The sequence below is a fragment of the Caretta caretta genome, chromosome 7, assembly GCF_965140235.1.
Source record: "Caretta caretta isolate rCarCar2 chromosome 7, rCarCar1.hap1, whole genome shotgun sequence".
Taxonomy (NCBI): Eukaryota; Metazoa; Chordata; order Testudines; family Cheloniidae; genus Caretta; species Caretta caretta.
This window is the reverse complement of record NC_134212.1, coordinates 22814783-22830789: the sequence shown is the minus strand read 5'-3', so window position 1 is coordinate 22830789 and position 16007 is coordinate 22814783. Positions and strand designations below refer to the sequence as shown.

The 16007-nt window shown below is 45.8% G+C and overlaps 1 protein-coding gene across 5 annotated transcripts in view; it reads left to right on the top strand.

Moving 5' to 3' along the window:
• CHCHD6 (coiled-coil-helix-coiled-coil-helix domain containing 6) overlaps positions 1-16007 on the top strand; it is a 200848-nt gene that overhangs the window by 102581 nt on the left and 82260 nt on the right. For 4 of the 5 annotated variants that reach the window (XM_048856011.2, XM_048856010.2, XM_048856012.2 and 1 more), the window contains one exon: positions 14358-14465. The exons of the other annotated variant lie outside the window; for it this stretch is intronic. In XM_048856011.2, the coding sequence (XP_048711968.1) occupies positions 14358-14465 (108 nt within the window). The remainder of the gene's footprint in view (positions 1-14357; positions 14466-16007) is intronic. 5 annotated transcript variants of the gene reach the window in all.

Below are 16007 nucleotides of genomic sequence, written 5' to 3'. Positions count from 1 at the left end.
GGGGGCCAGGGCCAGAGCCCAAAGTCCCATGACTGGAGCCTGCCACCTGCCGCCCCAGGGTTGATGCTTGAAGGCCGAGCCTCACGCCCCCGGGAAGGTGGGGAACTGACTGGCTGCCTGCTCCTCCAGCATTTCTGGTTCCGGCCCCTGATGGCCCTGGGGGAGAGGCACTGCTTTGCACCCCCCTCAGTGCCCAGGAGGCTGTGGCTGCAAGAAAATCCCTGGTGGCCGCATGTGGCTGCATTTGAGAAACTCTGTAGGGAGGGGGTGCAGTGTGCAGAAAGGGGCTCAGGGCAAGGGGTTGGGGCACAGGAGGGGGTGCAGGAGGGGTTTGGGTGTGGGCTCTGGCCCGTAGCCACTTATCTGGAGCAGCTCTGGGGTGGCAGCGGCATGCAGCGGGGCTAAGGTGGGTTCCCTGCCTGCCCTGGCCCCACGCTGCTCACAGAAGCAGCTGGCACCACGTCCCTCCGGCTCCTGGGGGAGGGGGGGCAGAGGGCTCCGCGCGCTGCGCTCACCTGCAGGTACCTTCCCCAGGGGCCGCAGGGACGTGGTGCCGGCTGCTTCCGGGAGCAGCACATGACCCACGGCTCCATGGGGTGGCAATCCTATGGGCAGGTTCCAAAGCCCTAACGGGCCAGATCCGGCCCACGGGCCGTAGTTTGCCCACCCCTGCCCTACATCCTGGGCTCCGTGTTGGAATACGCCATCTAGGGGTTGATGGTGCCCCATGTTAATCATACTGACCACCTTGCTTCTCCCTGCCAGCTCACCATCTTAGTGCGGGCATGTGTTGCAGTAGTGCTCAGAGGCCCCATTTAGGATCGGGCGTCATTATACTAAGTGCTGTACAAACATATATGAACATGCATTTCCTGCCCAAATTGCTTACAGTCCTAAAACTAGAACAGAGCTATGTCTTGGATGGAATGAGAGAAAGTTCCTTTGTGGGTATATGTATCAGTATTCTGAACTTACTGGGTAGAACCAAACATTTGTTTATGCTACAAGGTCCCTTTATCAGGCACTGTTTGTTGAGTACTGAAGAATGCAGAATTTGCCACCCCCATCTGAACTCAATGAGCAACAAACCAACTGAAGGAGCAGACTAGTCATGCTGTTTAGTCTTGAAGCACTAGACCATCTGTAAATCTGAAAGTAGTTTACCAAAGTGAATACATTTGATTATCTCCATTATACAGATTGAGGAACTCAGACACAAACAAAGTCACACAGATTTTGCTAGGGATGAAACTCAGGTCTGCCAACTCCCAGCCCCAAGCACAGTGCACTTGACCACCACTGCTCCTGTATAACAAGAAGAAATGGGAAGTGGGGCGGTTCTTCCCTCTGTATGATGCTCTGTCTCCATTCCATAATATCTCTCTCAGCCCATAACGCACCAATCCCATCAATCATGGTGGGTTACTGGATTTACCTTCTCTACCTTGCATGCGCACACACCTAATCAGACTCAGCTGTCCTGTGTTTTGTCACCTTTTATCAAGTACCACATTTAAATTTGTATTCTAGTGTACTGAGGGGCGGGGAATGAAAATGGGATTTCCCCTACAGTGAGTAAATTCTACTTTACAGAGATCATACTGCAGCAAAGGTCAAAGCAGCACAAATCACGGAGACTGCTTCTGTGGCATTTATAGGCATCTGAGTATCCCTTTCCTTCACTCTCCAACCCTTTTAAACAGCTGCAGCTTTGCACAAGGGGCCAAGTGCGCTACTGTTTTTTTCTCTTCGTATTTATATGGCTCTTCACGTATTCAGAGTGCTGTACAGATCTTAACTAACGAGTCTTTACAATGTGTCTGTGAGGCAGGTGGGTAAGCCTTATTATCCCCATCTTGCAGGAGGGCAAATAGAGAAATGAAGTGCTTTGCCCCAGGCCACAAAGTGAGTCAACAAGAGAAGCACCAGGTATTGGCCACTGCTGAAGGCAGGCTACTGTGTTTTATGGACTAGTGGTCTGATCTTGTGTGACAGTCTTTGTTCCTAACCACATTACCTGAACCTAGACTCCACCTTCCTGTGAAGTATCTCAAGAAATTGCACAACCATCCTCCCTGCATACTGCTCACTGTCCTGTCTTGGGTTCTATCCAGCTTGCATCTCTCTTCCAAGAAGAACCTCCTAGCAACAGGAAGCCACTGAACAGACCTTGAAAAATGGGCAGTTCTTTGAGTACCTTCAGTAACATGCCCTTGTTGTTTGCGTGCTATGGTGACTTGGAACGCTGCCTTGGACACACTGTCTGTCTGATTTTATTATAATTGCTGCATTATTATTTTGCCCTTTGTTAACCAGTGGAATTAAAGTCTGGGGACTCAGAACTTTTCCTCCCTCCTTCTGTGTTTAGCAAACTCTGCACATCAGTAACCACCCACAAAAGAAGCAACATGTACATAAAAGACCAGTGCTCCCCACCCTTCACTTTTCTTCACATCCTTTTCTCAGTGCTCAGAGAGCCATGACTCAGACTGGGTTTAGAGAAGACAACTTGTTAATCCCCTCCCTGCTACAGAGAATAAAATGGCATTTCATTCCAAGCTCTATTAATGTGCTCGCTCCTGGGATAAAGCAGGCGTCCCAAAAGGCAGTGGCCACATTTTTTTCTTTTGCGTTGTCTTTGTCTTCTTTTGAGTGTTACATTTAGATTAGCTTCTGAGGATTAAATGTTATTACAGCCCCTGAATCTGTTAAGGGGGAAAAAAAAATCCGTGAAGAAGTTACGGCTTAGTGCAGGCACTCAAGATTTATCCTCAAAGTGCTGTTTTTTTAATTTCATTCTTTTGTTAAGTTTGACCTTATCTTATTTTTGTTGTTTTTTTAAATTTGGAAGCAAGGATCAGCATGGTTGGGTGTGGGCATATGGTATTCTTTAAAAGGTAAAGCTGCAGAGTGGGGTAGGGGGATTAGGAAGTTAAGAGGTAAAATTGTTCTGGAGCTGAATAATTTCCCTCTGAGATAGTCTTATGGTCTGTTGAACTCTCTCTGAAGCTGCTTACCAAGAGCCCTATTGCTTAGCTCGCTATGCTGAGAGGACTGAATATGCCAGGCACAGCTATCAATGAGAATTTAAAGAATGCTCCTAGCTTGTCATCCTGATAGAGATCAGCTTTGAAACCAAGGCAACTTTCCAATGGAAAGTCTGCCATCAAGATTTATTCCACATGAGACCTCCTATCTAAGAGTTCATTTAATGATTCTAGGATCTTTAAACTTAATGGACATGAGTATTTAAGGTGATTATGTTAGAGAAACTGACAAGTGGTAAGTATCCTCCTAGGCTTTGTATGGAAAAGAGAACTGCACAGCCTTGGCACAGGCATGGGGTAAAAAGCTTCTGGACAGACTGTGAGCTTGGAACAGCAAATTATTCCATAGTTCAATCCCCTGAAAATGAGGGTCTTATTAAATTTCATTACAGACTTTATAGCAGCAACAGGCCTTCACTGAAAATGGAAATTGTGAGCAAATCCCCAAGGAACTACCGGCTTTTTGACTGGTTTCTTTAGAGTTTGGGAAGGTTCGAAGGATCATGCATGGTGCTACTTCATTGGCTCATGAAATCTTAAAGTCTGATATGAGAAAATTTTTAACTAGCCCCATATATTTCTACTCTGAGGGGACTGCACACGGGGTAGAATTCTGAAGCAGACATTAAGTGTACAATACTGAAGCACAAGAGGAAGAGGCAGGGACATCACAGGCTTCAAGCAAAATGGCTGTGGGGTTTCTCCTATTATTAGATTAATAGATTCATACATGGTTGAAATTAGGGGCCTAGGCAATAGGGAGATAGTAACTTTCAGGGATACAACACCAGCTACCCCTTGGAGCTCATTCTCACTTCATGTTGAGGTAAGAGCAAGACTGTTACCCCACCGAAGAAGGGTCTGGCTCTTCCCCCTCCTTCTAACACTATTCATGCTGGTTGCTCCCAGCCTTGCTTTCAGTGATTCTGTTCCACACGCATTTCATATAAAGGGATTCCATGACAGCCTGGCCTGCACTGCACTGACCCTTTGTGCCTCCAGACCTGGTCTGAGTTGGGAAATTGAAGTATTGCTGAAACTGGCCTTGAGGAATCTGTTTCCCCGAAGTGATATGTAAAATGGTGCAAGTGCTAGAGTAGATGGGATAGTACTGGCTTTAATGCCCTTTCAGAAAGTGTGAGGAAATCTTTATAGAAACAAGAGTTAATGATCTTTTCTTAAATGGAGTTGAAGGTAGTTCGCCCCATTTACACTAGCACTTATCCATTTTCAATACTGTTTCAGGAGGACCATTGTTAAACTGTTTCTAGCTATACATTGATTTCAGGGTCTGGCACTCAGACCAGTTGTAAGTTTTCTGTTCTTGTGGTCCTTTCTGTTCTGGGAGGGTGGGGTATTGTAATGAGGGTTGCACTGGCTGTGCTGGAACTGCATAAATGTTCCAGTTGGCTCACTTTACTTTTCCTGGGAGTGCTTCTTAAAGCCTTAAATAGTTACTGCTACAGTGGAATGTGACCAGACCGAAGACATGAGAGTTTGCATAAAGTGTGCTGTGGCGGGGTGGTCACCCCACCATGCCTTGTAGGGCTTAAAACAGCCCTAAGAGAGGGCTATAGCTGGAGGAAAGCTAGGCTGATTGGGGGAAGTAGTCACAGGTGGGGCCACAGCTGGGCCTATAAGATGAGTGTTAGCCAGGAGCTGAGAGATGCGCGCTCTCTCTCTCTAGCTACATGGAGAGCCTGGGAAGCTGAGGAGGGTACCTAGGGCAGACCAGTGCTGGGGAAGGGCAGAGCCCCAGGCTGCAGCCAAGGTAAAGGCCCACAAAAGGGTACAAAGGCTGTAGAGGAGCAGCCCCAACCTCGACAGAGGCAGCTGGTCCGACCCCCCCGTGTCGATGATGAGTGGTACAGACTGCAGTCTGCCCCAGGGAGTGGGGGCTAGACGATGACTGACAGTAACCACTGAGGCAACGGAGGGATAAGGGGTTGGGGGTTCCCCTGGAAGGGGAGACCCAGACTAAGAGGGTATGGCCAGGGGGCAGAACCCTAATCTAGAAGGGCACCGGGGGGCCGGGAGTGGTACGAGGCCAGTGGCAGGAGAGACACCGACCGGCAGAGGGCTCTCCTGGCTGAAAAGAGCTAATTCCTTGGACAACCAGCAGGAGGTGCCGCAGCGGTGAGTCGTCACCCCATCACATCTGCGCTCTGCAATTCTTAGGGATTGCTAAAATGCTTGTGTCTAAACAAAAGCATATCCCTCCTGTGGCCCAGTTCATTTAATGATATCCCAGTTCTGTATTTAGAATATTGCCTCTTACTTCCTTGCATTATTTGGGATGATGAGTGAAAACGAGCGTACACACACAGTACAGGTTTGTCACTACTGCAAAATCAGTGCGAAAATAACGGTCTCTCCTCACAAGTGCAGCAGTTGCTGTAGGTCAAAATCAAGGTGCAATGGTATAGCTGTGGGGTGGGGATCTGGGGTTGGGACTGGACTAGCAGGGGAAGAAATGACAGACTCTGGAGTTCACTAGGGACTTTACTATTGCTATTGATTTCACATGGAAGGCACTCATACTATGGTGATGGGTGGAAGCATAAAACCCTTAAGACAGGTGAATAGTATAAAGTGCATTGACAGAGCTGATTCTGATTACTTTCAGCAACAATAATATGTTCCCCCTTAAAACAAAACCACAGTTAACATAGTCTAAAACATGTTAAACAAAGCTGGCTGGCAGCTCAAATTTACTGCAAGAGACAGACTTCATCAAGAATAAAAATTAAAATGGAACCAGAGCACTGACATGGTTGGTTTGGGGAGTGGGAAAAGCAACATGGCTGAAGCAAGAACGTTACAGTTTCAGGATGTTTGAGATTCACCTGGATGTAGTTTTCCTCCGTGACTCCATACTAGTGACTTTTTAGGCCTTCTCTTCCCTCTCCCAGGGAAGGTGCCTTGCATATTGATTAGTGACCTCAGGTTGGCCAGCACTGGATGTTTGCAGCTGCCTTTCTGTGTGCTGGTGGTGGTAATGGCCAGGGACTGATATGAGGCTCAGGTCATCTGGAAAAGCCTTTTAAAAAAAAATGGTGAATTAAAGATGTCAGAAGCAATAATGCCTCAGAAACCACTTGTAACTGGTGAATTAATGACTTGTTTGCTAATTAGAAGCCCAAGGCGAAGCTGAGGCAACACTTCTAACAATCTGGTCATTAATTCACTAACAACTGATTTCAAGGGCAGTGTTGCTATTTTGAACAGTAATTGTATTCATGCTTCTGAATTATATGCTCTGTATGTGAGATGCTTCCATTTATTAATGAGTGTTAAATTCTCCTTGTGGGGTGATAGGAAACAAGGGGATGTGATATTGGACAGTATTTGAGAGGTATTGAGGAGAGAGAGATTGATATTCTGAAGGTCAGAGGTTCTATATGTCCTGAATCTCCTCTTCCTGAGGAGATGATAGTCATGACATAGCTACACAAGCCTCCAACATGGTGAGCTGTTTCCCCAGAGATCAGTATCCAAGCTGTATGGTTTTATTGGCTGCACCTTTCCTTGTAGAGGGTGAGAGATCATTTTATAGCATCATACTCCAATGAGCACTTTATGGATGGTCAAAGTTCTTCAGCTAAAATAGATTTTCATGTAAACCCTAGCGCAACCAGTAGCTTTCTGCATAGAATCCCGTTAACATTGAAACCTCACAATCAGTAGACCCTCAGCCTGATTTCAGTATGTCTAGGCCTGCTGGAGTTTGGTTCACCCTTTTCATCCTCACCTTCTGCTTCTTCCCTGTGTCCTGAGGTTGACCCCTGGAGGTCTCTTTCCTGCATGATGGGACAGGTGCACACCCAGCTTTTCTGCCAAGCCCTCCAGGCCCATGTCTAATTTGGTTAAAATGTAGCACTTACTGACTCCAGAGTGGTCCATAGGGATACTTCCTTGGAGAAATTTTTTCAGCAGTAAGCTGGAGCTGACTCTGATTATCATTAATAGCTGAAGTCAGTAACCCTGAAGTTGGTGCTGGTCACGTTAACTTGCATGAGAGGCTTTTGGTGCCAGTTTGAAAGCATATGGTTTCCTGTGAATTGAAAACCATGTTCACGTAAGTTGTTTTCTATTGGAATTTCTTGTGTTCTTTAAGTACTTTGTTGAGATTGTGTTGCTTGCCAAGACCTGAGTTCAAGGCTTTGTGTTTCTCCTGCAACAGCAAAATTTCCAGTGTTTAAAAGGGTGGGTGAATGGTGGTGGAGTCAGTAGTGAGTGAATCACACAACATAGTGTAAGTAAGATGTGCTGTGGGGCTGAAGGCATCACCTTATGCATGAGATGTCATCCTCATTAGATTGCAGAAAGTGCCATGGGGTCTTTAAGCTGAAGTGTTTAGTTCCAGTGTCTCACTTGAATTCTGATTTGGATAACTGAATTCTGTCTCTGTAAATTTCACCTGCAGCTTCAGTCAGATACATTATATACACTACATATAATAGTGTATCTAGTGTGGCTGTTGTTCTGTCCACCCCAGAAATGCCTGCATTTTGGTGGTGGGTGAAGTAAATACTGTAGGAAGCTGCTAAAATACTTACCACCCTTCATCCAGTCTAAAAGTATGATGCAGGGGGTATCACTACAAGGAAAACATCTCTCTAGCTTTGTGAGAACATTATAAACTCCTCTCTTGCAGACCCCAGGTTTTGCAGGTAGAATAGATAAGGATTGCTTTTGGAATTTTCAAATCTGTATAGATTTGGCATTTTCTCAGTAGGCAGTTACCCCCTAAATGCTGTAGCACTGACCATCCCAACATTTTGTGTTCTTAGAGCCAGTAATTCATGCATTCAGTGAGCTGCACATATTCCATTCCTGATCTGAGGTCTTAACTGTTCTTAAGTGTTGTTTTTTATCTTCTTTAAAAAAAAATAAATGCCTGTTTGGGTCACCTGTAGGGGTAAGTTTTGTTTCAGATGCAGTTACTGCTTGCTGTATCGCTTTTTTGCCTTGTGGGAGCTCAGCCATCCTCCTTTTCTGATTCAGAGAGCTCCTTCCAGCAACAAGGTTCTGACTCATTCCTGTTTGGCTTCCAAAGGCCATTTTACTGCTAACTTTAGACTCATCTTTGCTTGTCAACCTTAGTAGCTTGGCATCTTTGGATGAAATGGTGTGTGGTGTTTGCAGGCATGAGATCAACTTCTGTTAACTTCAATATCTCCTGGCAAGGAAAAGAACAGGCTGTAATTTTCCTTTCCGCTTCAAAACTGGCAGAGTTCCTCCCAAGTCAATATCCTACATTCATCACTAGTAAAGAATCTATGTCCAAATATACATTTGAATTGCCTGTGAAAAAGTCTTTTCTATTATAACACACAACTTGCCATCTGCCATGCAAAATGCCAGTAGAGATGAATAGTTACCTAATTTGCAGGCTCAATGGGATGGGGCCATGTCATCCTCCTTTTTGTGCAGTTTTGAGAGTACTGGCATTCAACAGATAACATAAGTATCCATACTTGTAAAGATTATATCGGTCAGTCATTGAAGTTACTTGGACTTTGTCTAGCAAAACAGCCTGAGATATAAATTGAAACCTTCTAGGGGCACTCATCAGTGAAATGGAGAAAGACTGCTTGTTTAGTGAGGTTAAGAAAACAAGTTAGAGTACGGGAAGTAGTATGATATACAGTATTTGGCTGAGTACATTATGGTAGTCCAGAACTGTCAGTTCTGGTCCCAGTTTTGTCCCTTCTGGTTTGAGTTTTATATTTCTAAAAGCTCATGTTTCAGGGCTTCAGCTGGTCACCTGCAGGAGTCAGAAAGGGTCATTTCCCTTCTCCCCTCTCTCCCCTGCCCTCTGGCAATGTACTCTGGGTTTTCTTGGTCTCCTTTGTCTGAAGCATCAGATATGGCCATGGCTGGTGATGGGTTGCTGGATGGCGTGGGTCAGGACTCTGAGGTGGCACCAAGCTTTCTGTGTCTCACATGCTGAGTTGGCTGATTCTTGCTCACATGCTCAGGGTCTAACTGATCGCCATATATGGAGTCAGGAAGGAATTTCCCCCCAGGCCAGACTGGCAGTGACCTGGGAGGTTTTTCGTATGGCGTATGGGTCACTTGCTGGAATTATCTGTATATCTCTGTCAGTTGCCTGCAATTGCAGGGGCCTTGGACATTGGTGCACCCTTCAGTCTCTTCTGTTCTCTGCCTGTGGCACACAGTAGTTTAGTATGCTGTGGGCTGTAATACTCTGGTCTCATTTCAGTTGTTGGGCTTAGTATGTGGGTGCTGGGTGATGGTGTTGGACTGTGATATACAGGGGATCAGACTAAATTATAATTTCTGGCCTTGAACTCAGACTTCGTGACTTTGGGCAAGTCAGTTAAACTTAAGCAGTGAGGTTCATCATTTGTGAAATAGGGAGACTACCTGCCTCAAAGGGGTATTTGTGAAGTTTAATGTTGTTAAAGCTCTTTAGTACAGGGGCTATGTATTATTATTGGGTATTAAAAATTGCAATGTAGATGCTTAGGCTGGAGCCCAGGCTCCAAGATCCTTCCCTCTTGTTGGGTTTCAAGCCAGGCTCCAGTCCGAGCCCGAATGTCTACACTGCTATTTTTACCTCTGCAGTGTGAGCCTCCTAGCCCGAGGCAGTTGACCTGGATTCTAAGGCTCTCTATTGCTAGTCTCTTTTTTTTGCTGTGGAGACATTCCCTAAGTCCAAAACTCCTTTTGTCTTAGCTGGAGGTTTGTGATTAACTTATCCTTAGATATGTTAATTGAGGGGTGAGTTCACAGTTATCAAGAGGTCTGTAATTCATACAGTCATGAGTACCTCTGGCAGTATGTCTGCACTGCAGTTAAAAACCCACGGCTGACCCATGCCAGCTGACTTGAGCTGTGGGACTGTTTAATTGCAGTGTAGGTGTCCGGGCTCAATCTGTAGCCTGGGCTGTAGGACCCTAGGAGGTGGGAGGTCCCAGAGGTTCAGCTATAGCCTGATCCAGAAAGTCTACACTGCAATTAAACAGACACGTGAGCCCAAGTCAGCTGGCATAGGCCTTCAGTGGGTGTCCGATTGCAGTGTAGACATACCCTGAGTTTAATAGTACAAGGTAGCAGAAGGAAAGCTGTCTTTGGGAGGCCTATAACTCAGAAATCCGTTTGTTTCTTTCACCAATAAAAGATATTACCTCACCCACCTTGTCTCTTTAATCTCCTGGGACTAACATGTCTACAACAACACTGCAAACAGCAGATTTTAGAGAGGCGCTTACAAGAGTCAAGTTTAAACCATATAAAATTGTGGGCATGGAAACTCCTCTAGCTGTTTTTCTGTACTGATGCATGTGCAATATAAGAAGTGTACATTTTCTTCAAGTTGGATTCCCGAAACATTTAGTGGGTACCGTAGGCGCCGACTCCATGGGTGCTCCAAAGCTGAAGTGCCCATGGGGGAAAAATGGTGGCTGCAGAGCACCCACCGGCAGCCAGCTCCCGTCCCCCCAGCACCTCCCGTCCGCTGGCGGCCCCGTGGATCAGCCTCTCCCCCTCCCTCCAACACCTCCTTCCTGCTGCAGATCAGCTGTTCCGCAGTGGGCAGGAGGTGCTGAGGTGAGGGGGTAAGAAGAGGCGGGGTGGGAGTGGGGGCTTGGGGGAAGAGGTGGAGTGGGGGTGGGGCCTGGGACAGAGCTGGGGGTGGGGGTCGAGTACTCCACGACACGTTAAAAGTTGGTGCCGCTGGTGGGTACCATACACTAACTTGGGTAAAACGTGACAGGTTGAGACCTTTTTGACCTGCATCACATCAATAGTTTGATCTCTAGCTCTGTGCAAAATACCAGAAAACAAAACCTCACCTACAGTTTTTTTTTTTTTTTTTTTTTAAAGTGGCTATTTATGGGGTCTTATATGTCTGGAACCCTTGGCTCAGATAACTCCAAATTTTGGTCACTAACACTATCCTGCACCCTCCTGAGGCACACTAAATTTCAAAGAAACCAACTATGGGTGTTCTTTTTAGAGAACTTGGAAAGGTCCACCTTTAAACAGGTGGCACAATGCAACCTTAACAATAGTGGCACTCCCATGCCACTAGAATATAGCAGTCGCTTCACCCACCACTGAAATGCAGCTATCTCTGGGGTGGAATGCAGCAGCTGTTCAGTTGCAGTGCTGCACAGCTGTTTATGCTGACAGGAAGTAAAGCAGCATATTCTATCCAATGGAAACAGCAGAGGCAACTCCAGGATGCAGAATTTAGTTATCTGAGCTGGAATTTAACTAGAACACTGAGGTTAATGGTGCTATCCTTATGAGAAGTCCCAGGGGTGGTTCCTCTCTATTTTGGTCCACATTGTCCTCTTACTTGACATAGCATAGTACTGTCATAGCAGATTGGGCTTTAGTTCTGCCCAGCATGGTAACTAATCCACAGCAGTGTCCAATCCCGAAGCTTTGGAGGAAGGTGAAACCAGATCTGTTGAACAGTGTTCTTGAATACTTGAGGAAGGGCAGGAGTGTTTTCTTCCTGACCACAGAGGTTATGCTCCTGAAACATACGATTTGGGTACCTCATCTTAGTATTTGTAATAGAATATTATTGGATCATGGAAGTCAGAGATGGAAAAGATCTGTTAGATCATCCACTCAATATTCCTGCTAAATCAGCCACCAAATGACTATCCCCTTTTTAATTCTAGCTATATTATTGAACTGCCATGCTGGGGCAGGGAATTCCAAAGCAAGTAGTGAGGTCATGGCTGTCAGTGATAAGGATGCGATAATCAGAAAAGAAGAAACCTTTCTTTGTCCTGTTCGATGTATTCCTCCAGAGTTATTTTCCTAACATGTTAAAGAGAAGCTGTCTGTGACAGCCAAATACTATCAAAGGGAGAACGCAGTTTTCCAGCTCAGCTAGCCACTTACAGGTTTTTGTATATGTGCAATAACATACCACAGTACCTGACCATTGCACCAACATGCTCACTCTAAAATACCCACAGCATGTCTTGTGATGCAAAAACATCCCACTGTGTGATTCCCAGCTGCTGTAGACATACTAGCACTTGCTCCCTTCAAGATAGCCCCCTAAAAGTAGAAGTGTAGCCAAGGTAGCACAGGCAGCAGTGAGGAGTGGCATGGACTAGCTGTGCCAGGCACATGTCCGCAGAGTTCAGGCTGCTTTGTACTTAGCACAGCTAGCCTGTGCTGCTGCTCGCCACTGCCATGCTACCTCAGTTACGTGACTGTTTTTAGAACACCAGCTCAGTAGCGCAAGTATGTCTGCGCAAGCTAGGCATCACAGCCCTAGCTCAGAGTGTAGACGTATCCTTTATCACAAGTCACTAGTTTATGTCAATCCTGACTTGCGACACCCCGAGCTATCTATGCCCTGGGCTGTCATACAGCTCTGTCAGGGCACCTCATTTCTGACCTGCCACACCACCTGATATCTCAGCCCTGGGCTTTTCCTGAGTAAATGCATGAAAATGTCTAGGTTTAGATTCCACCCCATCTCCCCCACAAACTCATTTGTAACTGCCGTATACAGTTCAGTCTGAATACAGTTCACCAGAGTGTAAAAGAGCAATCTTCCGTGGAATCTTTTGACTACATCTGGGACCTCTGTAATAATCAACTAGTTTGCCTGGTGTATAGTAACCACCAGGAAATTGCTCTCCTGCACTGGCCTATGGGGCTGCTATGTCCTAAAATGATAGTGGTAGATATTTACTTTGCTGGTGTATTTTTAGTTTCAGGACAAAATAGTGGCGAATACTGGTAGGGTTTAGGGATTTTTTTTTGAGGCGGTTGGGCAAATAAACTGACTTCCAGAGTTGGGAACTCTGTCCCAGAATGGTGGAGAACAGGGCCTGAACCAAAATCCTTCATCTGAAAGCTCATGAACTTGAGGAAAGTTAGGAACCAACTCTGTGGTGGAAAGACAGAGGTTTATGTGGGCAGGGACTGGACTCGTCTCCCTTCTCTGACTGACTAGGAGGAATGAGCATGGTTTCCATTAATCTTTAGAACAGAATATCCTCCTGCCATTCTCTGTTACTGCAGCATTTACAGCCCTGTTTTCTCAGTGCAACTAACCCCAGGGATAAGTTTAAGATTAAATGGCACTTACCTCTACCAAAGTTTTGTGTAACAACCACCCTTGAGCTACCCCATGGTGGACTCTTCTTTTAGTTAAACCTTCTGTTACCATGCAGATACTTAGGCTTTGTCTACACTGGAACTTCGCTGGCAAAACTTTGGTCGTTCAAAAAAAACACCACCCCCCCAAGCGACAAAAGTTTTACAAACAAAAAGCGCTGGTGTGAACAGCGCTTTGTTGGCAGGACAAAGCTGCTGCCGGTCGTTGGGGGTGGAATTTTTTTTATCGGCAGAAGAGCTCTCTTGCCAACAAACAGCAGTTACACTGCGCGCCTTTTAGTGGCACGTCTGTAAAAGTTGCGTAGTGTAGACATAGCCATATTGTCTTCCTCCCAGATGCAGAAGGCTCTCCTCCCCTCCACCTCCCAATCCTGAGTCCATGATCTTCCTCCTAAAGGAGACTGCCTGCCACTAGCAATCAGCGGGGTACTTCCCTGTGGCCTGTTGCTCTGCCTTGTTCCTGCATCTGCCCCTGAGGCCTAGATCCCAAGGGTCTTGCCTTAATCTATCCCTGTAATAGCTGGCTGTCTCAGTGTGTATGTGTTGGGGAGGGGGAAGTGTTACTGTCTGATTAATTGACAAACATTCTGACAAACACTTTTTTACTAGCCCAGAATTTATGGTGGAAATTCTTTAGGAATCTTGCTTTAACCTCTCGGGTACTCTGCACTTCTTCATTGGGTTTATATTCACACAGAGGTGAATTTGCCAAGACAGATGAATACAGCTGTTGGCTGGAGTAGCAGTTACCTGCCACTGCTGAACAGCCAAGAGAGGGTTAAAGAGAAAACCTCTTCTGAGCCACTAGATTGGTCCTGACTAAGATGAATGTCTAATTCACTCGCAGCGTCCTTACTGCTGCCAGTAATAAAAAGCTTGTTTCACATATTCACCCCACTGCAGACGTTTCTCTTAAATTAAATATCAGGAGGACATATAATAGCACGATTCCATGCCAAGCCAATATTATCAGATTGATGTCAGCAGTGATAATAGAAGAAGGATAAGTTGATGAGATTTCATTTATTAAATAAAGGGAATACACGGAAAGAGATAGGAACTGGTAACTCTCAGCGTGTCGAAATGTAGCAAGATCTCTCTGGCTCTAAGCTTACCTCAAGGGATAGCAGAGAGAAAAATGCCCTTTGTTTCATTTAAGAAAACCTCTCCCTTCTTTTCCAGACAAAGACCTGATTTAGCTTACTCAGTGGGAGGGGGAGAGGAGGATCTGAAATCCTGGATTTCATGTGTACACAGCCTTCCTTCCCATTGGACAGCAGAGAAGCAAAGGTTTGTTTTCCCCCAGTTTGATGAGAGAGGCAAAACTAATGAGTTATTTTATTTCTAGTCTCAGCTATTCCTCTTTCCACCTGTTGATTTACACCTTGCCTGATATGCAGACGGGGGCATAGATTATGGACTTTGACTTTCATATTGATATGCTTCATTTTTCTTCCTGGGGCATTGTTCAAGCCCCTAACCTTGCAACCCTGCCTCCTGTCCTTTCTCTCAGCCCCTGTAGATGAGTCCCATCTGACTGTTTCAGTAACACTGGTGGGAATTATAACTCAATGTATTAAACAAGGTCTAAGAGCCTAGCCTTCTCTGGAGCCAGCATAGTCTTTTTTAAAAGAATACATTTATTTTTCCTTTTAAAAAACAGAATGAGCCTTGAACCTTTCTAAAGAGAGCCCCAGATTTGTCACTGCACCAGACCCCTTTTTGCTGAGCACCCTGTCTTACCAACAGCAGCCCAGTGGGGAGGCTAGAATGCTACCTTTCTCAGAGAAGTCTGAGCCTACTGGCTGTAGCTAACCAAGGGGGCGGGGTGGGAGGGAAGGTACTTCAGAGGCCAAAATGGGATATCACTCTCAGGATATTATAAAGGTGTCTGAAGTATGACATTCTGTTGGATTCCACTAGGCTCCTCAGGCGTGGCTCCTTCTCGGGGGGGTTCAGAAACACCCGTGAGCAGGGACAGATGAAGGCATAGGCACAACGGGTGCTTGCGGCCATAGCTCTCAGTCATGTGGTGATGTCACAATCACAGGTTCCAGGTTTAAAAACAACAATTAAAAACGTGATCCAAGAGGAAGCAGCACAGTGATGTCTGCCTGAGCCTGCGCTAGCCTCTAACAGAGGGATGAGTAGCAGCCACTGGAACTAGGAAAGAAACTGCTTAGGCTTACATTCGCCACCAGAGCAGTCCAGGCACCCTCTTCTTTCAGGGAGCACGGCAGGCACGGGCTTAGGGTCCCACTAGGCTCTCCAGGATAGCGTCCCCTTTGATGGGGTTTGCACGGACCCCTGGGCTAGGCTCTTCCCCTCTAATTTCTTAGCTCCACAGGTCAGACTGAGGGCTGGTGGGAGAAATGGTGGAACCTCCTAGATGCTACCTGTTTATAGCACCAAAATCAGCTTTCACTTGCAGCAGATCATACAGATCTGTGATCTTCCTGCTCCATCCGTGACATGCTTTGAGCAGTAGTGGGATAGTTAACAGACCTGGCATCTAAATAGTTATTGGGCACCTCATAGATGGCACAGTCCACCCCTTTCAGAGCTATTGTTTTAGGCTGTTTACAAACTCAGGCAGACTTTACTGCATTGGTTACATTCCTTCAATTTTTTAAGGTTTTCTTTACAACTATGAGACTCCTTTTTTGAGTGAAAGCAAAGGCCTTGTCTAAATACAAGTTCTACTGATTTACCTAAGTAAGGTTGCGAAACAGATTTAGTTAAATCAGTGCAAATTCACTTGTGCAGGCACTCTTAAATCAATTTAAGACTGTCTTAACTCAATAATCAACTTAACTGTCTTTGTGTTTTATT